General features: G+C 41.8%; 1 protein-coding gene across 2 annotated transcripts in view; it reads right to left on the reverse strand.

Annotated features, from left to right (window-relative positions):
• HEPACAM2 (HEPACAM family member 2) overlaps positions 1 to 25,683 on the reverse strand; it is a 173,362-nt gene that overhangs the window by 37,676 nt on the left and 110,003 nt on the right. For both annotated transcript variants that reach the window (XM_073629605.1, XM_073629606.1), the window contains exon 4: positions 18,259 to 18,555. In XM_073629605.1, the coding sequence (XP_073485706.1) occupies positions 18,259 to 18,555 (297 nt within the window). The remainder of the gene's footprint in view (positions 1 to 18,258; positions 18,556 to 25,683) is intronic.

A 25,683-nucleotide genomic window follows, 5' to 3' on the forward strand; every position in this document is an offset into this window, starting at 1 on the left:
GTGCAAACTCATCCCTCTCCTATTCCTAGCCAGCCAGGCTACATTTCTTAGTGATGGTTCACCTTAAAATCTAGACCAGACCTGAGGATCCTGATATGAATTGGGGGGGGACCTTCATTTTTTTTTTAACTATCCCCAGCTCCCTTGCTTACAAATCAGTTATTATTCATTTAAAGAAGAACTCCATGAACATTTCTATTTCTCCCATGCAGTGCACTACATGGGTAACTGCTCGTTTTGTATAGGGGCACACCGAAAAGCTATACTTCGATCCTCTGGAAAATCGTCATCCTCACATCCAGTGCCAGTCTATGGGCGTGAGGACGTCAGGAACAGTCCATTCACAAAACCGCTAGCATGCAGGGGGGGGCAGGAGCCAAAGGGGCCAATCTTGCACTTGGAAGATCGACAGATTAGGTAAGTATATCTCTGCTCTGCAATCCCCTAGACGCATTTTTTAAATATTTTGTAGGGGGTTGGAAAAAAATATCCCTTAGGTGTCAAATATGCTGGATATACCACACAACATTATTTTATTTAAAAACTTTCTTCAGCTTATCACACTGATCACATTGATCACGCTAATACATCACGAGCTGTGGGTGTAATCACTTTTAGCGGGGGGTTCACCCAGCACCTGGTAATTATTTCAAGGGGTAGAAAGGTTGAGGTTGATAGAAGAAAGAAAGAATGTGAAAGGCGCCTCTAAGTGCAGTAGTTAAAAGATTTATTACAGGCACAATGGGATTAAAAACACCTACAAGAGAGTAAGAGGTCATAGGCATATAATGATTAGTCCTAATGCGGATCGCTGTAATCCTCGTCTGTCTGGGGGAGAGAGAAAGCCGTCCTGCAGCTGTCAGATTCCCTGGTGACGTGGATTACCGAGGAGGTGAAGATGCGATGGGGCGGCCCGGGTTCTGGAACCAAGCTGGAACGCACGCGGCCAATGTAACATCTGGTAAAGGCGGTAACGCGTTTCGGAGCATGTGGGGCTCCTTCGTCAGACTTAGGTCCATGTTTGCCCGAAATGTGTTACCGTCCACCGCCTTCACCTGATGTTACATCGGCCATGTGCGTTCCAGCTTGGTTCCAAAACCCGGGCCGTCCCATCGCATCTTCACCTCCTTACTAATCCACGTCACCAGGGAATCTGACAGCTGCAGGACGGCTTTCTCTCTCCCCCAGACAGACGAGGATTACAGCGATCCGCATAAGGACTAATCATTATATGTCTATGACCTCTTACTCTCTTGTAGGTGTTTTTAATCCCATTGTGCCTGTAATAAATCTTTTAACTACCGCACTTAGAGGCGCCTTTCTAATTCTTTAATGACCCTCCAGAACTGCTTCTTCTCTACAAAGTGCTGCCTTCAGTGCCATCTCTCCACTGCCACTAAGGACTGGATACCCAGCTTTATCAGAGCGCCCTCATCTCTCCCTCATTTCTGTGTCAGGTTGAGATTGATAGACTGCTCTATCCTAACAAATCAACATGTCATAGACATAAATTTGGAAATGGTAGCTAATGGAGTACCAACATCCCTGAATTATATGTATAAAGAAAACCCTAAAAATGGGACTTTAACCGCTTCCTGACCAGCCGCCACAGTTTTACTGCGGCAGAATGGCACGGCTGGGCAAAACTATGTTACCTTACGTCACTTCGCCTTTTGCCCACTAGGGGCACGCGTGCACTCGCAGTGTGTGCCCGGAGCCGCTCTTGGCAGATCCCGGTTCTTTCAGGGGGGTAGAGACAGATTGTGTGTTCATACTAAGTATGAACACCGATCTCTCTCCCCTCCTAGACAGTCCCATCCCCCCTACAGTTAGAACACACCTAGGGAACACAGCAGATCGCCACCATTACTAGTAAAAAAAAATTATAATAATAAAAAAAATGCCATAAATCTATCCCCTATTTTGTAGACGCTATAACTTTTGCGCAAACCAATCAATATACACTTATTGTGATTTTTTTTTTTTTTTTTTTTACCAAAAATATGTAGAAGAATACATATCGGCCTACACTGAGGAAAATGTGTTTTTTTTTTTTTAAATGTGTGATATTTATTATAGCAAAAAGTAAAAGATAATGTGTTTTTTTTCAAAATTGTCGTTCTCTTCTTTTGTTTATAGCGCAAAAAATTAAAACCACAGAGGCGATCAAATACCACCAAAAGAAAGCTCTATTTGTGGGGAAAAAAGGACGTCAATTTTGTTTGGGTACAGTGGCGCACGACCGTGCAATTGTCATTTAAAGCGACGCAGTGCCGTATTGCAAAAAATGGCCTGGTCATTGAGCAGCCAAATCTTCCGGGGCTGAAGTGGTTAACAGTATTTGGTTATTATAGTGTCAAGTGAATAAACAGTATTTCTAAGTAGTATAAAAGTTGACAAATCTTTATTAAAATAAATTGTGTAAAACATTACCATACATATTAAAAATGATGGGAAACAGGTTCTTGATACTATACTTAAGATGGAATCAATAGACAACAAAAGATGGGAACTTTTGAACACCCACCACGTTTCAAATTAGATTTTCTTCTTCAGGGGTGAAGAAGAAAATCGAATTTGAAACGTGTTGGATGTTCAGCAATTCCCATCCTTTGTTCTCTATTGATTCCATCTTAAGTAGAGTATCAAGAACCTGTTTCCCATCATTTTTAAGATGTATGGTAATGTTTTACACAATTTATTTTAATAAAGATTTGTCAACTTTTATACTACCTAGAAATACTGTTCATTCACTTGACACTATAATGACCCAGTACTGTTAAAGTCCCATTTTGAGAGTTTTTCTTTATACATGTGATAGAAATTGACTTCTTCTAGTTCTCATGAACTTGTCCCACAGCTTTCAGCCATTCATTATGGCGGTTTCATAGTTTACAGTATAATGCTGAGTGATTGATAATCCGGCCAACCTATGGTAAGCCTCTATGGTAGTCAGAGCGTCTGGTGATGAATATTATTTTATTGTTTGCAGTACTCCAGTTTTTTTTTTTATATGTAAGGTCCCATTGTTCAGCTGTCACTCCGCACTGTACTCTGCTGCTGTGTACTGATACTGTGTCACTGTCAGCAAACAGCTACCGACGCTCCTGTTTACCTTAATAATAAATGAGTGTACACGCCATTCTCGACAGACCGGTCTGCTCAGGTAAGGAAAACACTGACACCGTCACACTGGGAAAATACTTCGTAGTGGATCTTAGAGGGTAATGTACTGATGTACTGTATGTTTTCATTGTTTAGCTAAGGGGTTGCTTTTTGCTTACATCCTGTATATGTATATACATATATACAGTGTATATATATATATATATATATATATATATATATATATATATATACATATACATACACATACACATACACACATATATATATATATATATATATATATATATATATATATTTATATTTTATACACACACACATATAGATAGATAGATAGATAGATAGACACACACACACATATATCTATATATATATATATATATATATATATATACATACAAAAGCCTTGGGTAGAAAACTGTAAAAAACACAGACAGAAGGGCGCAATGCATTACTAAAGGTTTATTACTGTAAAGCAATGGTCACAAAACTGTGGCCCTTTGCTTGTCCCACAGACACCAATGATGGGGTAGCACTCCTTCCACACACACCAATAATGGGGTACAATTCCTTCCACACACACCAATAATGGGGTACAATTCCTTCCACAGACACCAATGATGGGGTACAATTCCTTCCACAGACACCAATAATGGGGTACAATTCCTTCCACACACACCAATAATGGGGTACAATTCCTTCCACAGACACCAATGATGGGGTACCACTCCTTCCACTGATACTAATGACGGGCACTATTCCTACCTTACATACCAAGAATGGGGCACCATTCCTTCCACTGATACCAACAATAGGGCACTCTTTTCTCCACTAAAACAATTTATCGGGCACTATTTGCTCTCGCCAACACCAAAACCAACGTTTTTTAATCCCACTGGCCTCAGTCTGGCCCCTCTAAACTAGCCCATTGTTCAGAAAGATGGGAGACCCTCTGCTGTAAAGGACAAACGGCCAAATCAACACTCACAAAAGTAAGAAATATATAGACGTGTTACAACAAATCACAAGCCAGTGCGGATGTCATGTGGCCTGATCTGATGCACCACTGTATTGGCACGCTGGCGCATTTCGGTGGGCACACCCTCTTCCTCAGCTGAAAATGCAAATAAACACAGAAAAAAATGTGATTCTGCTTGGGGGGGGGGGGGTTAAACGGAACTAACATCCTTTTGGCAGACACTAAATTCCACTGTAAAGACCAGATATTTAGTTTCTTGCTGTGACTTGTCCTCTTTAGAGAGGTATTAAACCCTAAACCAAAAATATATTATATTGCAGCTCACCAATCATTAGCTGTGGTGGCTGCATTTGTTTTCTTTTCTTTTTCTTTTTTCTTGGGTAAGCAGCCCCATACTTTTACTACCCCCTTTTTTTTCCCCATTCTATCAATTTGTATTATTCATATAAAAAATCTTCCTATATATACTTGATTGTATTGTCATTGACTTTGTGTCTACTTGCAGATGTATTTCCTGATGAAGTGGTAAATCCACGAAACTAGCTGAAGTACTATGTATGAACAAGTCACCTGTGCTTTTAATTCTATTGCTTTGTATTTTGTACTAATACATTTTTTGTAAATTTTTAGAATTGCTTATATACTTTGTCTTTTCATATATTGTACCGAGATAGTCTGCTTGCTCCCTTGTCTCTGGTGAGTTCTGGTTGGGGTCCAGACTCCCAAACCTCTATTCTTTCTTTTACCATTTCCCCTCTGTTTTCACCTGGTGATCTTGCCAGTAACACACCTCCTGTACTAGTGAGACACAACTCTTGTGGAAGGAGCACAGGAGGCGCAGCAGACAGAAGCATTGGCAGTCCTGGGGGGGGTGTTAGCCAAACTCCAGCTCACACCTAATAATCAGTTACAGCAAACACTTTTTTTCCTTTTGGGGTAAAGGTTTTGCATAAATAAATAAAAGCTGATAATTTTAGGCACCCCTTCCAGTGTTGAATGGTTTGTCTCATCCATGTAAACTGATACATTCTGCTGGAGAGCTGATGCTTTTGAAAAACAACCGACCTGCTGGATGGATCACCAGGTGAAATTAGAAGAAAAAAAGCCTAAAAAAGGAAAACAAATGCAGCCATCACATCTAATAGATGGTAAGCTGCAACATAATAAATGTTTCTTTTTGGGTTTAATACTTCTAAAGACATGTATATTCATAGTACAGTTGGACCTCGGATTACGAGCATAATCCATTCCAGGAGTATGCTCTTAATCCAAAGTACTCGCATATCAAAGCGAGTTTTCCCATTGAAGTCAATGGAAACGAAAATAATTCCATTCCGGATTGACTTCAATGGGATGCAATACCGCATGCGTCCAGAGGTGGGGGGGCACCGGAGAGCCTCGGAAACGGCCGGAAAGGCCTGAGGACACGTCGGCTGACCTCGGCAAACCTCGGAAAGGCTCGGAAACTGAGTATTTCCGTGTATTTCCGTGTCTTTCCGAGCATTGCCGAACGGCGGCGATCGGCTGCGATCGTCGCTGTTCGGCTCTGCTCGGCTCCGGCGCCCCCCCCCCACACGTCAGGCCAAATGCGGTACTGCAGGCCCTATTAGGTTGAATTCTGCTCGTCTTGCCAGACAACGCTCGCAAACCAAGTCAGAATTTTTTTTTTAAAAGTTGCTCGCAAATCAAAACGCTCTCAAACCAAGTTACTCTTAAACCGAGGTTCCACAGTATCTGTTGTTTCTTTTTTTTTTCCTATTGGTTTAAATCCAACTGAGACATATTTCCATTCAAGTTGGAGCCCAGCAGGACGAATCATTGACTGCTCTCTTACTTCTCTAAGGTCTTCTGGAAAAAAAAAAAAACGTTTTTATGGCTGCCTTTCAAATCCCAACTCCTCCGATACACCTCGGCCGCCATTCCAATCTCACCGGGCTGTAAACTGGACGAGGAGGTCAATCGACGATCTATGGTGATGATTTTCCATACATAAATGGAATACCTGTTGTTGTTTTAATTAAACCCAGGCATGTTAATGCAGATAGCGTAGGTGGAGTAGATGGGGGGTTCCTTCTAGAAGAGCCTGGAATGACCTGACAGATGGTTGGAGTAAAACTGTAAAAATGAATGTGCTGTGTTATTTGCCTTTAGACGCTCTGTTTACCTACTATAATAAATGCATTAGACTCATTAAAGCCATGTTTTATTAGTGGTTTCTTGTTGACACAAAATAACGCCTGTGTATAACATCAATAGAGCAATCAGAGCAGAAAATTCTTCAGGTTTTGCAAACACGGCCCGTTGGGAAGCCAATCCCCTCCCACCAAAGGGCAGCCGGGTTAAACGCCAACTGCCGCCAAGTGATGTGCCCGTTATCGCTGGACATGAGAGATTTTTAATCACCATATATTTTGAGATCTATGAATTTTCCTTGAAGTGTCTCCTCTCACCTAGGCCATAGTAGGGTTGTCATGCTATCACAGTTGGAGTTTTCGTTTGTTTATTCACCGATTCAGCCCCGGAAGGATTTACCCCCCTCCTGACCAGAGCACTTTTCGCTATACGGCACTGCGTCGCTTTAACGGACAATTGCGCGGTCGTGCGACGTTGCACCCAAACAAATTTGACGTCTTTTTTTTTTCCTACAAATAGAGCTTTCTTTTGGTGATATTTGATCAGATCTGCGGTTTTTATTTTTTGCGCTATAAACAAAAAAAGGTGACAATTTTGAAAAAAAAAAGAAATATTTGTTACTTTTTGCTATAATAAATATCCGGAAGGATTTACCCCCTTTCTGACCAAGCCCTTTTTTGCGATACGGCACGCTTTAACTGACAATTGCGCGGTCGTGCGACATTGCGCCCAAACAAAATTGACGTCCTTTATTTCCCACAAATAGAGCTTTCTTTTGGTGGTATTTGATCACCTCTGCGTTTTTTTTTTTTTTTTTTACACTATAAACAAAAAAAGAGCGACAATTTTGAAAAAAATGAATATTTTTTACTTTTTGCTATAATAAAAATGCCCAAAAAATATATGAAAAACCAATTTTTTTTTTCTCAGTTTAGGCCGATATGTATTCTTCTATATATTTTTAGTAAAAAAATTGCAATAAACGTATATTGGTTTGCGTAAAAGTTATAGAGTCTACAAAATAAGGGATAGATTTATGGCATTTTTATTATTATTTTTTTTTATTAGTAATGGCAGTGAACCGCAATTGTTATCGTGACTGTGACATTATGGCGGACACATCAGACACTTTTGACACATTTTTGGGATCATTTATAAAGCGATCAGTGCTATAAAAATGCACTGATTACTGTATAAATGACACTGGCAGGGAAGGAGTTAAACCCCCTGGGGCGATCAAGGGGTTAAGTGTGTCCTAGGGAGTGATTCTAACTATGGGGGGATGGGCTACCACTGACATGACAGCGATCACTGCTCCCGATGACAGGGAGCAGTAGATCCCTGTCATGTCATTAGGCAGAATAGGGAAATGCCTTGTTTACATCTTCCCGTTTTGCCGTTCCATGACATGATTGCGGGACACCGGCGGACATCAAGTCCGTGGGACCTGCGGGCACGATCACGGAGTATGCGTCTGGCGTGCGTGCCCACAATGCTGCGTCTTAAAGGGGATGTACCTGTACACCCATTTTCACCGCCGTGCCATTGTGCTGACGTATATCGTTGTGCACTGGTCGGCAAGTGGTTAAAGTGGTATTCAACCCAAAACCAAAACTGTATTATATTGCAGCTTATCAATCATTAGAAGTGGCAGCTGCATCGGTTTTCTTTTCCTTGGCTTTTCCTCTCTGTTTTCACCTGATGATCTGGCCAGTAACAAGGTGTTCTATCAGGTTGAGGTCAGGACTCTGTACAGGCCAGTCAAGTTCCTCCACCCCAAACGTGCTCATCCATGTCTTTATGGACCTTGCTTTGTGCACTGGTGTGCAGTCATGCTGGAACAGGAAGGGCCCATCCCCAAATTGTTCCCACAAATTTGGGAGCATGAAATTGTCCAAAAATGTCTTGGTATTCTGACACCTCAAGAGTTCCCTTCACTGGAACTAGGGGGCCAAACCCAACCCCTGAAAAACAACCCCACACCATAATCCCCCCTCCACCAAATGATTTAGAGGGGTGGCCCAATACAGAAGAGCAGGGTTTGGGGTGCAGCTCTGATTCATTTATTCTCTTTCGTAATGAACGAAGATAGGCACCCTACCTATCCATAGAATGAGAGGAGCAGGTCCGGAGCGGTGCTGTTGGTTTGGGATATTTCAACATCAAGACGTGATTACCAAAAGTATTGGGAAGCCTGCCGGTCTGTAGGCTTCAATATTGAGTTGGCCCACCCTTTGTAGCTATAACAGCTTCAACTCTTCTGGGAAGGCTGTCCACAAGGTTTAGGAGTGTGTCTATGGGAACGTTTGACCATTCTTCCAGAAGAACATTTGTGAGGTCAGGCACTGATGTTGGATGAGAAGGCCTGGCTTGCAGCCTCCACTCTAATTCATACCAAAGGTGTTCTATTGGGTTGAGGTCAAGACTCTGTGCAGGCCAGTCAAGTTCCTCCACCCCAAACTTGCTCATCCATGTCTTTATGGACCTTACTTTGTACACTGGTGCGCAGTCATTTTGGAACAGGAAGGGGCCATCCCCAAACTGTTCTCACAAAGTTGGGACCATCAATTTGTCCTAAATGTCTTGGTATGATGACGCCTTAAGAGTTCTTTTCACTGGAACTAAGGAGCCAAGCCCAACCCCTGAAAAACAACCCCACACCATAATCCCCCCTCCACCAAATGATTTGGAGGGGTGGCCCAATACTTTTGGCAATATAGTGTGGATGAGCGAGTTTGGGGTGGAGGAACTTGTCTAGCCTGCACAGAGTCCTTACCTCAACCCGATAGAACACCTTTGGGATGAATTAGAGCAGAGACTGTGAGCCAGGCCTTCTCGTCCAACATCAGTGCCTGACCTCACAAATGTGCTTCTGGAAGAATGGTCAAACATTCGCATAGACACACTCCTAAACCTTGTGGACAGCCTTCCCAGAAGAGTTGAAGCTGTTATAGATGCAAAAGGTGGGCCAACTCAATATTGAACCCTATGGACGAAGACTGGGATGCCAATAAAGTTCATGTGATTGTAAAGGCAGGTGTCCCAATACTTTTGGCTATGTAGTGTATATATTGAACATTATGTGTGGCCCTTTGGTAATGTCGAGGACGGCAGTTAAGGCCCACTTTAGCTCATACGTTGACAACCACTACCCTAGAGTTACACCATCATAAGGTTTTGCCACTCCGGTGACTGTATCTCACAGCTGGAGTACCTGAAGGGTATAAGATGGCAGCAGGTTGGTTCAGCTATAAGGGCTAATTCACACTATGTACAGTGACAGATGCTTTACTGCAATGTAGAATGTCTGTCACCGCCATAGGTGTGCGCAGCCTATTGTATTAGAGTGTGCACCTCAAAGCTCCAACACTTATGCCTTTGTGACATATTAACCGGCCTCTTCCCCACTCGTCATCCTAAAACAATGGGGGGGGGGAGCAGGTGAGCACACAGGGGGACCTGGGCAGCAGAAAGAAAAGGAACTGGGACAAGAGGGGTGGCATACATGGGTACCAATCCCCTGTATTTTCCTCCCGTGGCAGCTGAATATCGGTGAGAGGAAGAGGAGGAGAAGCCTACTTTCAGCTGCTGCAGAAGAAAATACAGATCGTCCCTTAATTTCCACTCCAGCTGCCTACCCTGTCCAGGTTCTGGGGGTCGGCAAGTAAGGATCACCTGCCCACAATTGATGGGTTGCCAACTCCAGGATTAGGGTGTGCCCAGGCACACCTGGTACACCCCTTGCTCACGCCTATGGTCACCGCAGAGGCACACAGGAAACAATACAATTGTGTCCCATTCACACTGCAACGCACTGTGCCAAATCACATGGCAATGTTTAGCAACACATCGCATTTTGCTGCTGTATATGGCCATGCATTAAGTGTATGTTCTGTATATTTTAAATAAAGTAAAGAAGTGATTGTGTGATGTACTGAATCGTGCACCACACTTCCCCCTACCACAGCCAGCAATGGAGAGCTGTCAGAGCGGTGAATCACTCAGTTGCACTATGAATTCACCCTTAGCCCTCGTTCACATTGACTGATTTTGAAATCGTGTGACTTTGGGTGCGACTTGTCAGACACCTGTGCAGCTTAAAGCACAAATACTTATTCAAGTCGCAACCGAAATCGCCAAAAGTAGTGCAGGAACTACTTTTGCAAACTGGTGCAGCACCGCAATGTCGGCATCGCACCGGTTTAAACAGTGCCATTTCCGGCAATAGGCTGCGACTTGTCATGCGATTTGACCACCAGAATACCCTCTTTCCCAAGGCTGCAATCTTGCAGGATTTCGAGTCGCCGGGAGGCAGCAGCAAAGGGAGTTGGCGTCTTCCAAACCTTCTGAAGGCCGCGACCAAGGTGAGTATTTTTTATTTATTTATTTATTTTTTGTTAAATCTTTATTTTTTTAAAGTTATTTTTACTGCTAATTTTGATTGAGAGGTGGGAGGTTGGCAGGAAAGCAGATCTTCCGTTTTTCATGAAAGGTTATATAACAAATCTATATACATCTTGTGTAGCCGTATGGGCCAGCAGGCGGAGCTATTATTAGTCTTATCACAATGTGGATTAATATAAAATTTATATTTAATGTTTTCCCATCTGTTGAAAAAAGAAAAAAGATCATTTTTTAATGTAGCCATTTCCATGTGTATTGGTAACAGAATGTGATACTAAAGAGAAGAGGCCACAAGCTGCGCCCTTACTATACATTCATGTCATCTAGACCCTGTGTTTATGTCTGTAACATTCATTATCTCTATACATCTAACATTCACTGACCTACATCTTCCAAGTGAAACTTTGTGTCCTAATGTAACATTTTCTTGTTTTTACAACATGCAATCACACCTCTGTTAACATATTCTGTATGCGAGGAATGCGACTGTACCCAACACTACATATTCTATACCAGAAATATCAGGGTGACAGCCGAAAACCATCAGGATGACTGGCGCTTTGTCACAATACAAAGCAACACAGATGGAGTGTTTTAGGGAAAATAGTGGCTTTTATGACCACAGTGTTTTTGTTGTTTTTATTTTTATTTTTCAGTTTAAAAAGTGTGTTTAAAGGGAACACATTTTACTTTTCATATATTGCATTAGGTTTAGCACTTTTATATTATATATATATATATATATATATATACACACACACACAGTATCTCACAAAAATGAGTACACCCCTCACATTTTTGTAAGTATTTTATTATATAAATATTTTATTATTTATATTAATATTTTTATATATAGTATATATATATGTATTTTATATTTATTTTTATATACATACTGAATGACATATCGGTATGGATGTCACACCACTTTCTCAAACTCAATCTTTCTAAAACTGAGCTTATTAGATTTCCTCCTTCCCGGTCCCCCCCCCCATGCCCCCAAGACTTTACCATTAAGATCAACAGCACAACCATTGGTCCCTCCACACATGCCAGGGTCCTGGGTGTAATCCTTGACTCTGACCTCTCCTTCAGCCCCCACATCCAATCACTGGCTAAATCCTGCCGCCTTAACCTCCGCAACATCTCCAGAATTCAACCCTTCCTGACTAATGACACCACAAAGCAACTTATTCACTCCTTGATTAATTCCCGCCTTGACTACTGCAACTCTCTCCTTAACGGCCTACCTTTACGCAGGCTTTGCCCCTTTCAGTCTATTATGAATGCTGTTGCTAGACGAATACACCTCACTAATCAATCCGTGACTGCTGCCCCTCTGTGCCAATCCCTTCACTGGCTTCCCCTACCCCCCTACCCCCTACCCCCTAAAATTCAAAATACTAACCACAACATACAAGGCCGTCCACAACAATCGCCCCCAACTATATCACCAACCTCATCTGCAGATTTCGCCCTAATCGTCCTCTCTACTCCTCCCAGGACTTTTGCTCTCTAGCTCCCTTATTGCCAAGACCCTGAAACTGAAATGCAGCACCTTGGCCAAGACCATACAGCGGTTTAACAGGACAGGTTCCACTCAGAACAGGCCTCACCATGGTCGACCAAAGAAGTTGAGTGCACGTGCTCAGCGTCATATCCAGAGGTTATCTTTGGGAAATAGACATATGAGTGCTGCCAGCATTGCTGCAGAGGTTGAAGGGGTGGGGGGTCAGCCTGTCAGTGCTCAGACCATACACCGCACACTGCATCAAATTGGTCTGCATGGCTGTCGTCCCAGAAGGAAGCCTCTTCTAAAGATGATGCACAAGCTAACCCACAAACAGTTTGCTGAAGACAAGCAGACCAAGGACATGGATTACTGGAACCATGTCCTGTTGTCTGATGAGACCAAGATAAACTTATTTGATTCAGATGGTGTCAAGCGTGTGTGGGGGCAACCAGGTGAAAAGTACAAAGACAAGTGTGTCTTGCCTACAGTCAAGCATGGTGGTGGGAGTGTCATGATCTGGGTCTGCATGAGTGCTGCCGGCACTGGGGAGCTACAGTTCATTGAGGGAACCATGAATGCCAACTGTGATATACTGAAGCAGAGCATGAGCCCCTCCCTTCAGAGACTGGGCCGCAGGGCAGTATTCCAACATGGTAAAACCCAAAATACACCTCCAAGATGACCACTGCCTTGCTAAAGAAGCTGAGGGTAAAGGTGATGGACTGGCCAAGCATGTCTCCAGACCTAAACCCTATTGAGCATCTGTGGGGCATCATCAAACGGAAGGTGGGGGAGTGCAAGGTCTCTATGATCCACCAGCTCCATGATGTTATCATGGAGGAGTGGAAGAGGACTCCAGTGGCAACCTGTGAAGATCTGGTGAACTCCATGCCCAAGAGGGTTAAGGCAGTGCTGGAAAATAATGGTGGCCACACAAAATATTGACACTTTGGGCCCAATTTGGACATTTTCACTTAGGGGTGTACTTACTTTTGTTGCCAGCGGTTTAGACATTAATGGCTGTGTGTTGAGTTATTTTGAGGAGACAGCAAATTTACACTGTTATACAAACTGTACACTCACTACTTTACATTGTAGCAAGGTGTCATTTCTTCAGTGTTGTCACATGAAAATATAAATAAAATATTTACAAAAATGTGAGGGGTGTACTCACTTTTGTGAGATACTGTATATATATTTTTAGGAATCAAGTAAATATGAAATATTACCTATGGCTAACTTATATTTTCCACTTGCAGCCAGCAGGTGGCAAACTCCAAACAAGTGTACCAGCTACCTGATGCTGAGAATGCAGCGACTGCTGTGAAAGAGACCCAAAGAGCAGGAGAGGACACATTACACAGACTGCTGAGTTAATCAGAGGAAGACAGACAGCTTCCTTTATGAAATCATAGAGCACTGATTATCAGTGCAGTCCCACCAGTGCTTCCAATGTGTGCCCACCAGTGCTGCAAATCTGTGCCCACCAGTGCTGCAAATCTGTGCCCACCAGTGCTTCCAATGTGTTCCCACCAGTGTTGCAAATCTGTGCCCACCAGTGCTGCCAATCAGTGCCTACCAGTGCTGCCAATCAGTGCCCATCAATGCCTCCTCATCAGTGTCACCTATCAGTGCCCATCAGTGATGCCCATCATTGCTGCCTAACATTGCCCATCAGTGCCGCCTATCAGTGCAGCATCATCAGTGCCCACCAATGCCGCCTCATTAGTGCCCATCAGTGCAGCTTATCAGTGCCCCTCAGTGCTACCTCATCAGTGCCCATCAGTGCAGCCTATTAGTGCCCATCAGTGCAGCCTCTTCAGCGCACATCAGTGAAAGAGAAAGATTACCTTTGCTAAATTTTATAACAAACTATGAAAAACTTTTTTTTTCTAAATTTTCGGTCTTTTTTAATTTATTTAGCAAATAAAAGATAGCTCTATTTGTGTGGAAAAAAAAATATAAAATTTTGTTTGGGTACAGCGTTGCATGGCTGTGCAATTGTCATTCAAATTGTGACAGCGCTGAAAGCTGAAAGTTGGTCTGGGCAGGAAGGGGGCGAAAGTTAAAAAAATAAAAAAGTTATGCATGCTTTGTTTTTTAGGGGAAAATCTAGGCTCTCTTTTGTCAATATTTTCTTGTAAATATAATTTAATTTTCTATGCAATCTACAGACAAAAACAGTCTATAAAAAAAACAAAAACACAAAAAATCTTTTTTTTTTTTTTCTATTTTGACCAGTGTCAAATTAGTATTTATTGTTAAAAAAAAAGTGTTATTCTAAATAAAAAGAGCACATTATATTCTTATATTCTATCTGTCCTGTTTATAATGACACTAATATTTTAGGTAAAAGGCATTGCAAAATGATTTACAAATAAAATAAAGGTGCTTTTGTTATTGTGTGTTTTTAATGTAGCAATGAACAAACAAAACTAACGGAAAAGAAAAGAGTTTCCATAAAAAATAGAAAATAACAAAAGAAACTAGCAGAAGAATAATAGCTAAGGAGAAAAGGGGAAGAAGAAATGAATAGGACCGATTCGATGTGGGTTAAAAGGAGTTACTTTTTTTTTTTTACTGTAAGGCTGTTGATGTCATATGCAGATCAAAGACCTTTTGACTTATACATACATGAAACTGAGTAAATACAAAGTAGCAATTCATTGTTACATTGTATTTTTCAATATTATTTGCAGACACTATCTGCAAGGGTTACTTTCTTGACTTGATGTGACTTCCAAGCAACTTTTACATGACTTTGATGTTTTGCGACTTTGGTTGTGGCAATCATAACAATAAAATGCGGTTGATTTACTAAAGGCAACTAGACTGTGCACTTTGCAAGTGCAATTTCTCCAGAGCTTAGTGAATGAGAAGAAGCTCAGCTGACTTCCATCATCCAATCATGTGCAAGCAAAAATGCTGTTTTTTTTTTATATTCCTTGCATGTGATTGGCTATTCTTTTTGCAAAGTGAAGCTTTACCTCATTTACTAATATCTGAAGCAACTGTAAAGTGCACAGTCTTTTTGCCTTTAGTAAATCAACTCCAAAGTGTCACACTTATTATTGAACCCTCTGAAGTCAAAGCCAAACTCTCAAAGATAAGACAAAGAATTTACTTCCTTGTGCCTTTTGTGTGTCTATAGCACTCATGTCTCAAGGAAGATGCAGAAAAGTAGTGCAGGAAATTTTTTTTTTTTTTTTTGTCGTTGTGACTTGTCATGTGACTTCATGTGTCACATCGCAGTAAGTCGCATGAGAAGCTACAGCAGTGTCTACCATGGCCACCTTATTTAACGATTTTTTTTTTTTTTTTTAAGAATGTATCTCCTACACCCAAAAGTCTTGAAGTGGTTAAAGATCAAGTTCATTTTTGTAAAATTTCCTGTATATAATACATCCCTAAGTGTATCCAGCATCATAACCATCAATCTCTTGTTCAATTATTTCTCAGGGCTTGTGTTGATGGGTTTTGATGGGCAAATACATTGTACATTTGACAATCAGTTTGAGGCGCTTTTGAGATCATTAAGAATTCATTGACAGATGTATTTGACTTCCTTCTAACCTGCAATTGATCTCCTTCAATCTGCTTTTTCATTCCCATAAACTTGTATTGGTAGAGAAGCAGTTCAGAAACAAACAATAGACCTTCAACACTGACCCTCTCTAAATCAGGGCTCTCCAAACCTTCTCAAGAAAGGATCAGTTTACTGTCCTTCAGACTTTAGGGGGGCCACACTGTGCCCAGTGGGAGTAAAAAAAATGCCTGATCTTCAGTATTAGGGGGAGAACTACACTATATTACCAAAAGTATTGGGACACCTGCCTTTACACGCACATGAACTTTAATGGCATCTCAGTCATAGTCCGTAGGGTTCAGTATTGAGTTGGCCCACCCTTTGCAGCTATAACAACTCTTCTGGGAAGGCTGTTCACAAGGTTTAGGAAGGTGTCTATGGGAATGTTTGACCATTCTTCCAGAAGTGAATTTGTGAGGTCAGGCACTAATGTTGGCTGAGAAGGCCTGGCTCACAGTCTCCACTCTAATTCATCCCAAAGGTGTTCTATTGGGTTAAGGTGCAGGCTTGTCAAGTTCCTCCACCCTAAACCCACTCAACCACACTGAAAAGTATTGGGCTACCCCTCTAAGTCATTTGGTGGAGGGGGGATTATGGTGTGGGTTTTTTTTTTTTCAGGGGTTGGGCTTGGCCCCTTAGTTCCAGGGAAGGGAACTCTTAAGGTGCCAGCATACCAAGACATATTAGACAATTTCATGCTCCCAACTTTGTGGGAACAGTTTGCAGATGGTCCCTTCCTGTTCCAACATGACTGGGCACCAGTGCACAAAGCAAGATCCATAAAGACATGGATGAGCGAGTTTGGGGTGGAAGAACTTGACTGGCCTGCACAGAGTCCTGACCTCAACCTGATAGAATACCTTTGGGATGAATTAGAGCAGAGACTGCGAGCCAGGCCTTCTCATCCAACATCAGTGCCTGACCTCACAAATACGCTTCTGGAAGAATGGTCAAACATTCCCATAGACACACTCCTAAACCCTGTGGACAGCCTTCCCAGAAGAGTTGAAGCTGTTATAGCTGCAAAGGGTGGGACAACTCAATATTGAACCCTACAGACTAAGACTGGAATGCCATTAAAGTTCATGTGCAAGTAAAGTCAGGTGTCCCAATACTTTTGAAAATTTAGTGTAGCTTCTGTTAGTGGAAGGAATAGTGCCCCATTGTTGGTGTCAGTGGCTGGAATAATGCCTCAAGGGCCGGATAAAGGCAAGCAAATGGTGACACTTGTCCCAGGGTTGCAGTTTGGAGACCACTGCTATAGATGATCTGTAAATACCAGCAGCCCCTAACTACCAGATATGAATGTGAGCTCATGAATCAACCATTAATCAAGAATTGAAAACACAGTCAGCAATAAAAACACATTTACTATTAGAGTAGGAAAGAGTTAGAGTCTCTATCAGGAACTTATTTCCTGTGTCCCTATGGGGTGATTTTTCCCTCACTACCTGCCCAGGTGGTCAGTGTCAAACAGAATAGGAAGTGAATAGAAATATCTTTAAATTGGACAAATATGGTCTTTAAAACCTGACACAAAAATCTCAATAACATTGCACAGAGCAGCCCTGAACCTCCTGCTCTCGGGTCCTCCGCCAGTGTTGCTGGCTCCTCCTCTCCTTGGTGTGCCCCCATAGAAATCCACTTGCTATGAGGGCACGACTGCAAGCTCCTAAGCCACGCTGCCTGCATCCATAGAAACAGACAGAACGGCTCAGCCCTACCCCCAGCTCCCTTGTCACAGGATTTCACTGACAGCCGCCAATGGCTCCCACTGCCTCAGCAAAGCCTGTGAGAGTGGGGAGGTGAGGATAGAGCCGCAACAGACAGGCACAAGGATCAAGTAAGGACTCAGTTAACTATAAGGTGGTCTGAGTTGGCATCCTGCTACCTAAACATTTTTACCTTAATGTAGAGAATGCATTAAGGTAAAAGATGTATAGGCTTTAAAAACACTTTAATTCTGATCATTGGTTCCAACCTGTCCATACCCCAAACAAAACTAGAAATAATGTTAACCTTGTGTTGGGCCTTTAACCCCTCAACAGTTTCTTATACCTCTTGGGGGGCTCTATTGGTGAGATCCCTGTGGGTCTGCACACTTGTTATGCCCATTATGAGGGAATACCACTCACCCTGCCGGACATTTTTGTTTATTTTTTATGATGAATAGTGTAATAGAGGAACTGGAACACACAAGGTGGTTGGCGATACCCACAAAGTCCCAGATGGACATTAAGAGAGCCAGGAATTATGGAAAAGCTCTTGCACTTGAGTTAACCAAGATTTGTGAGAAGCTAGGGGCTGCCTCAGCTTACCAGGTTTCTAATAATAATAATATTATTTAATATCACTTTTGGTTGAACAGCCCCTTTACCATTCAATCACATTCTCCATGAAGGTCAGAAGTCATCTGCCTGCTTGGGACAACATAAATGGTTTTAAGTCAAGCCCTCTCGATCAGGAGAACAGCTTTGTCTCCTTCTCATGGATGGAAGGACCTGGGACTTTTCCTACCTATGGGTGTAATGATGACGGTGAACTGCATCTCTTCTCCCCTGCCGGTGATGTTGTTGTAGGCTCGGCATAGGTAATCCACGGTCTTTTGTCTGACTTTGTCGGAAAGAAATTTGAAGTAGGGTCCGTAGTTGATGATTTCGGTGGAGTTGTTGCTCCTCTGGATCCAGGCGCAGGTGTTCGGTGGGTTGGAGTCAGCCGAGCAGTCGAATCGAACAGATTCTCCGATGTCAATGGTGAAGACCTCTCCAACTTTAAGTCCCTTATCGGAAATCACTCTCAGACCATAAGGTCCATCTGTTAGCAAAGAAATATAACTTCTTAAATGATAATAATAGCAATGATGCAATACATTTTAAAATATATATATATGCACGGGTGAAAAAAAATTCCCCTGCCCCCTTTATACATACAGTTGTGTCTGCACCCCCACAAGTGCTTACTTACCTTTTCCAATGGCGGCAGTCTTGTGTATTGTCTGCAACTCAGCCATTAAAAATCTATTGCTGGGCTGCCCATGCACCAACGTCCTGTAAACTTTAATGAGATGCACCCATATAGCAGGGGCAATGCCTCAATCAAGTCTATAGGATGGTAATGGGCGGCTGATGGCAGCCTCAACACTAGAAGCCACCGCTGCCACCAAATGTAAGTCTGCACTTCTAGGAGAAGAGGGGATAATAAAACACAACTTCATGTAATAAAGGGGGATAGAGAAACAGGCTGGGAAATTTTATGTCAAACATCAGGGACACCAGGGAAGGGCAGATTAAAATTCAAGCTTTAACTGCTCCTTCATTGCAACTAGAGAAGGTACAACAGTTAATCATATAAAAATAAGATTTAGTATTAATATTTTAACAATTTCTTGTTTTAAAACAATATCCAATGTAACCACTTGAGTCCTGAAATGTTTTAGTTTTTCCACTTTGGCGATGTCTTGGTTCCACACAATGTACCTTTTTTTGTGTTTTATTGTGAAAAAATATTTAAAAAAAAAATAGAATAAAATGCCTTTTCCTGTAAATTTTATCCCTACTAACATATATATATATATATATATATATATATATATATATATATATATATATATATTGCTATTAATTTATAATAATAATTTTTAGGATATATATATATACACACACTATATTACCAAAAGTATTGGGACACAGTCATGTTAGAACAGGAAGGGGCCATCCCCAAGCTATTCCCACAAAAAGAGGAGCATTAAATTGTCCAAAATGTCTTGGTATGCTGACGCCTTAAGAGTTCCCTTCACTGGAACTAAGGGGCCAAGCCCAACCCCTGAAAAACAACCCCACACCATAATCCCCCCTCCACCAAATGATTTGGACCAGTGCACAAAGCAAGGTCCATAAAGACAGGGATGAGCAAGTTTGGGGTGGAGGAACTTGACTGGCCTGCACAGTCCTGACCTCAAACCGATAGAACACCTTTGGGATGAATTAGAGTGGAGACTGTGAGCCAGGCCTTCTCGTCCACATCAGTGCCTTACTTCACAAATACACTTCTGGAAGGATGGTCAAACATTCCCATAGACACACTCCTAAACCTTGTGGACATCCTACCCAGAAGAGTTGAAGCTGTTATAGCTGCAAAGGGTGGGCCAACTCAATATTGAAACCTACGGAATAATGCCCCGTACACACGGTCGGATTTTCCGATGGAAAATGTCCGATCGGAGCGTGTTGTCGGAAATTCCGACCGTGTGTGGGCTCCATCGGACATTTTCCATCGGATTTTCCGACACACAAAGTTGGAGAGCAGGAGATAAAATTTTCCGACAACAAAATCCGTTGTCGGAAATTCCGATCGTGTGTACACAAATCCGACGGACAAAGTGCCACGCATGCTCAGAATAAATAAAGAGATGAAAGCTATTGGCCACTGCCCCGTTTATAGTCCCGACGTACGTGTTTTACGTCACCGCGTATAGAACGATCGGATTTTCTGACAACTTTGTGTGACCGTGTGTATGCAAGACAAGTTTGAGCCAACATCCATCGGAAAAAATCCTAGGATTTTGTTGTCGGAATGTCCGAACAAAGTCCGACCGTGTGTACGGGGCATAAGACTGGGATGCCATTAAAGTTCATGTGCGTGTAAAGGCATGTCTCCCAATACTTTTGACAATATAGTGTATGTATGTATATATATATATAAATTATTATAGTTAATTAATATTAGTAATTTTTAGGATATATATATATATATATATATATATATATATATATATATATATATATGTGTGTGTGTGTGTGTGTGTGTATGTATATATATATATATATTAGAAATTATACATAATAATTAGATTTATTTATGCATACAACCTATCTACATACATATCTTTTTTTATTTTTCTTTCTTACTTTTGTTCTTTTTTAATCTGGCTGGAATTCAATTCAGCTTTAAACATTTCCAACAAGACAAGTGTGGGACATAGAAAAAGCAGGTGGAATACATTTTTGCAAATTACATATGCATCCTTTTCATTTTTCACAGTTTTTTTTTTTTTCATTTTTTTTTTATATAACTGCTTTCATTGGTGTTTTGTTTTATTTCCTAATCTCCCTGGAGTTAGACTTTAAACATTTCCAAAAAGGCAAGCATGGGATGTGACATACAGTAAAAGAAAAAAAAAAAAAAAAAGGTACAATACATTATTGAAAATATTTAAAGACCTAAAAAAAAGCAGTTTTTAGAAAACACAAGAGGGGATGACAAAATAAGTTGGGAAATGAATTTGGGTGAGGAAATAACAAATTCTCATCTTCGCTTATTGCAGAAATATTGGCATGGGGTACGTCACTTTTATTCTTTTTTAATCTGGCTGGAATTCAGCTTTAAACATTTCCAACAAGATAAGTGTGGGATATGACATACCAAAAAAAAAAAAAGAAATTAGAATATAATTTTGCAAAGTACATACACATCTTTTTTATTTTTCACAGTTCTTTCTTTTTTTTTCATTTCAATTTTCTTTTTTCTACAGAACTGGATTCATTGGTGTTTTATTTTAATCTCCCTGAAGTTAGACTTTAAACATTTCCAAAAAGATAAATGTGGGATGTGACATACACTTGAAAAAAAAAAAAAAAGAAGGTACTGTAGATTACATTTTTGCAAATTACATACACGTATTTTTTATTTTTCACAGTTTTTTCTTTTTTTTATATATTTCATTATTTTCTACATAACTGCATTCATTGTTTTGTTTTTTTTTCGTTTTTTTTTAATCTCCCTGGAATTAGACTTTAAACGTTTCCAACAAAACAAGTGTGGGATGTGACATACAGTAAGAAAAAAAAAAAAAGGTAGAATACATTTTTGCAAATATTTAAAGACCTAGAAAAATCAGTTTTTAGAAAACATAAGAGGAGATGATGGAAAATAAGTTGAGAAGTTAATTTGGGTGATGAAATAACAAGTTCTCGTCTTGGCTTATTGCAGAAATATTGACATGGGATACATCACTTTTCATTTTCTCCCTTTCCCCACACCAGATAAGCTCTGTAAAGACATGAACACATTGGCTGGCTTACTGCTGTTTACCAAGCAGGCTTGTAAAATGATAAATCACCTGTCTGGCTGGGACTTTAGTGCAAGGAGCAGGCCGCTGATTGGCTGCGCCACCCGCGCGCTCCCGCCCCTTCTATTATTGAGCAGATGGCAGAGGTACTTAGTGCGAGGGACCTTTTTATCATCGCACTCCCCCGCAGTCTCAGCATATGGTACACAAGAACCCTCAGAGAGAGCGCCGAGCTATAGCAAACATGTTATTGACGAAATATAGATGGAAAGTTGCCGCTGCCAAGAACTCCGCTGTCATATTCTGAACCGGAGAGGTGCGAATGATGGTTAACCCTCTCATTGCCTGGGAGAACGGTTTACCCCAAGGGCCCATTTAGATCTATGCCTGTGCGTAGACGTGCATTGATTTTTGCAGCATTGGGCATTAACAAGCCTTGGTAGTGAACACTATCCATCCCAAATTCTAAATTCAAAAACGCATAAAAAAATCCATTATGCATAATGGACTTATTGATGCGTTTTTGAATTTTAGAATTTGGAGTCGATAGGGTTCACCACCAAGGCTTGTTAATATACGGTATCTCACAAAAGTGAGTACACCCCTCACATTTTTGTAAATATTATATCTTTTCATGTGACAACACTGAAGAAATAACACTTTGCTACAATGTAAAGTAGTGAGTGTACAGCTTGTATAACAGTGTAAATTTGCTGTCCCCTCAAAATAACTCAACACACAGCCATTAATGTCTAAACCGCTGGCAACAAAAGTGAGTACACCCCTAAGTGAAAATGTCCGAATTGGGCCTAAAGTGTCAATATTTTGTGTGGCCACCATTATTTTCTAGCACTGCCTTAACCCTCTTGGGCATGGAGTTCACCAGAGCTTCACAGGTTTCCTCTGGAGTCCTCTTCCACTCCTCCATGACGACATCACGGAGCTGGTGGATGTTAGAGACCTTGTACTCCTCCACCTTCCGTTTGAGGATGCCCCACAGATGCTCAATAGGGTTTAGGTCTGGAGACATGCTTGGCCAGTCCATCACCTTTACCCTCAGCTTCTTTAGCAAGGCAGAGGTCGTCTCTGAGGTGTGTTTGGGGTCGTTATCATGTTGGAATACTGCCCTGTGGCCCAGTCTCCCGAGGGAGGGGATCATGCTCTGCTTCAGTATGTCACAGTACATGTTGGCATTCATGGTTCTCTCAATGAACTGTAGCTCTCCAGTGCCGGCAGCACTCGTGCAGCCCCAGACCATGACACTCCCACCACCATGCTTGACTGTAGACAAGACACACTTGTCTTTGTACTCCTCACCTGGTTGCCGCCACACACACTTGACACCATCGGAACCAAATACGTTTATCTTGGTCTCATCAGACCACATTACATGGTTCCAGTAATCCATGTCCTTAGTCTGCTTGTCTTCAGCAAACTTTTTGCGGCCTTTCTTGTGCATTATCTTCAGAAGAAGCTTCCTTCTGGGAGAACAGCCATGCAGACCAATTTGATGCAGTGTGTGGCGTATGGTCTGAGCACTGACAGGCTGACCCCCCACCCCTTCAACCTCTGCAGCAATGCTGGCAGCACTCATATGTCTATTTCCCAAAGACAACCTCTGGAGATGATGCTGAGCACATGCACTCAACTTCTTTAGTCGACCATGGCGTGTTCTGAGTGGAACCTATCCAGTTAAACCGCTGTATGGTCTTGGCCACAGTGCTGCAGCTCAGTTTCAGGGTCTTGGCAATCTTCTTATAGCCTAGGCCATCTTTATGTAGAGCAACTATTCTTTTTTTCAGATCCTCAGAGAGTTCTTTGCCATGAGCTGCCATGTTGAACTTCCAGTGACCAGTATGAAAGAGTGAGAGTGATAACACCAAATTTAACACACCTGCTCCCCATTCACACCTGAGACCTTGTAACACTAACAAGTCACATGACATCGGGGAGGGAAAATGGCTAATTGGGCCCAATTTGGACATTTTCACTTAGGGGTGTACTCACTTTTGTTGCCAGCGGTTTAGACATTAATGGCTGTGTGTTGAGTTATTTTGAGGGGACAGCAAATTTACACTGTTATACAAGCTGTACACTCACTACTTTACATTGTAGCAATTGTCATTTCTTCAGTGTTGTCACATGAAAAGATATAATAAAATATTTACCAAAATGTGAGGGGTGTACTCACTTATGTGAGATACTGTATGTTGCCAATGCATCAAAGCGAATGTTACCTGTGTTTGACACACTGACATTGACATCTATGAGCCTCTCAACGCACCAAAAACGCAGGAAAAAAAAAACAGACATGGAAACAGATACTATTCCAAATATTGGTAAGTTGCACACATTTATTTTAGCGCATCGCAATACATGCGTTAAAGTGATTGTAAACTTCTGACATGAAATTCTAACAAAGCATATCCTTCTATAGTATTTACTAGCCACAAGTCAATACACCTAGTGGGATTTCTGTCTGCAGGCTGGTTCCTCTGCTATCTGCATGAGTCATTTCTGACAGATTGTGCCAATTCCATGAGATGGAGGGGGACTGGGGTGGAGGCCTCCAGCACACAACAAGTGATTGACAGGCTCAGCTGTGCATGTTTCCATATAAGACTTTGTAGATGGGGGGGGGAGACGACTGTTCCATTCCCTCCACTCAGGTCTCAGATTACACTCAGCTCCCTGCTCTGTGCTGTACAGTGTGTGACATCGGATACCTGTCCCCTGCCTTCTGAAGCTCAGAAATGCTGTGTAAAATGTGAGCTTTAGGAGGCTGAAGAGTAGAGAGGGCTGCAGATAAACAAGTTCAACTTATTAGGAGGATTTGTTTCATTTCTGTGTGACACCTGAGGCCAGTCACTTCACTAGGTACTGTATTTGTAAGAGATAACAACCACTTTAAAATGCAACAATGTGAATGGGCCCTAAAGCTAAACTCCAGGAAAATTGCCACATGAATGGGAGCTGTTACCTGATTTGTATTTCTGTTTATACAGTTGTGAGATTTACACAGCTCTGCCACACAGCACAGCCTTGTTGAGTAGGGGAGTTAAGCTGATCCTTCTCTACTGCAGTTTCACTTTCACTTTATAGGTCACCGGACACAGCCCTTGTAACGACATATTCAGCGACCCATCACAGTTTGCTACGGAAGTCGCCGCCATCTTGCTACACCATGCACTAGTCCACAGTAAGGATACACTACAAAGGGGGAAAGCGGACATGTTGTTACACCCACCAGAGTTTTGCATTTTACACGTATTTATAACAGTAAAGTGAGTTTCTACAGTGAAATAGAGAACTTAGAACTCAGTCTGGCTGCTTAGATGTTGAATTTTAAAAGCAGCGAACTTCTGTCAGATTAGCAAACCTGTGAGATGAACAGGGTTGCCGCTGCTTTTAAAATTCAAGATCTAAGTAGTCAGACAGAGTTTTAAGTACTGTATTTCACTCTATAAACTGTCTTTACTGTTAAAAATACGTGTAAAATGCAAAACTCCGGTGGGTGTAACAAGATGTCCGCTTTCCCCCTTCTTAGTGTATCCTTACTGTGGACGAGTGTGGGGTGTAGCAAGATGGCGGCGACGGAACGTCACTTCCGTAGCAAACTGCGATGGGTCGCCGAATATGTCGTTACACCCTGTTTAGTAGATGAGGTGGACTGATCTTTCCCTGCTGCAGTTTCACTTTCACTTACAGGCCTCCTCCTCGCCCCAACCCTTTGCTAGACAGTGAAATGGGAAGCTGCAGACTAATCAGATGAACTCTCCGTCACTCTGCTCTCTCCAACTATCAGCATTCTCCTTGGACTGCACCACACTTACCTGCTTCTCTCTCCACTCCCCTGAGCTTCTGCTGTACAGGGG

Source organism: Aquarana catesbeiana, linkage group LG05 (assembly GCF_042186555.1).
Source record: "Aquarana catesbeiana isolate 2022-GZ linkage group LG05, ASM4218655v1, whole genome shotgun sequence".
NCBI classification, from domain to species: domain Eukaryota; kingdom Metazoa; phylum Chordata; class Amphibia; order Anura; family Ranidae; genus Aquarana; species Aquarana catesbeiana.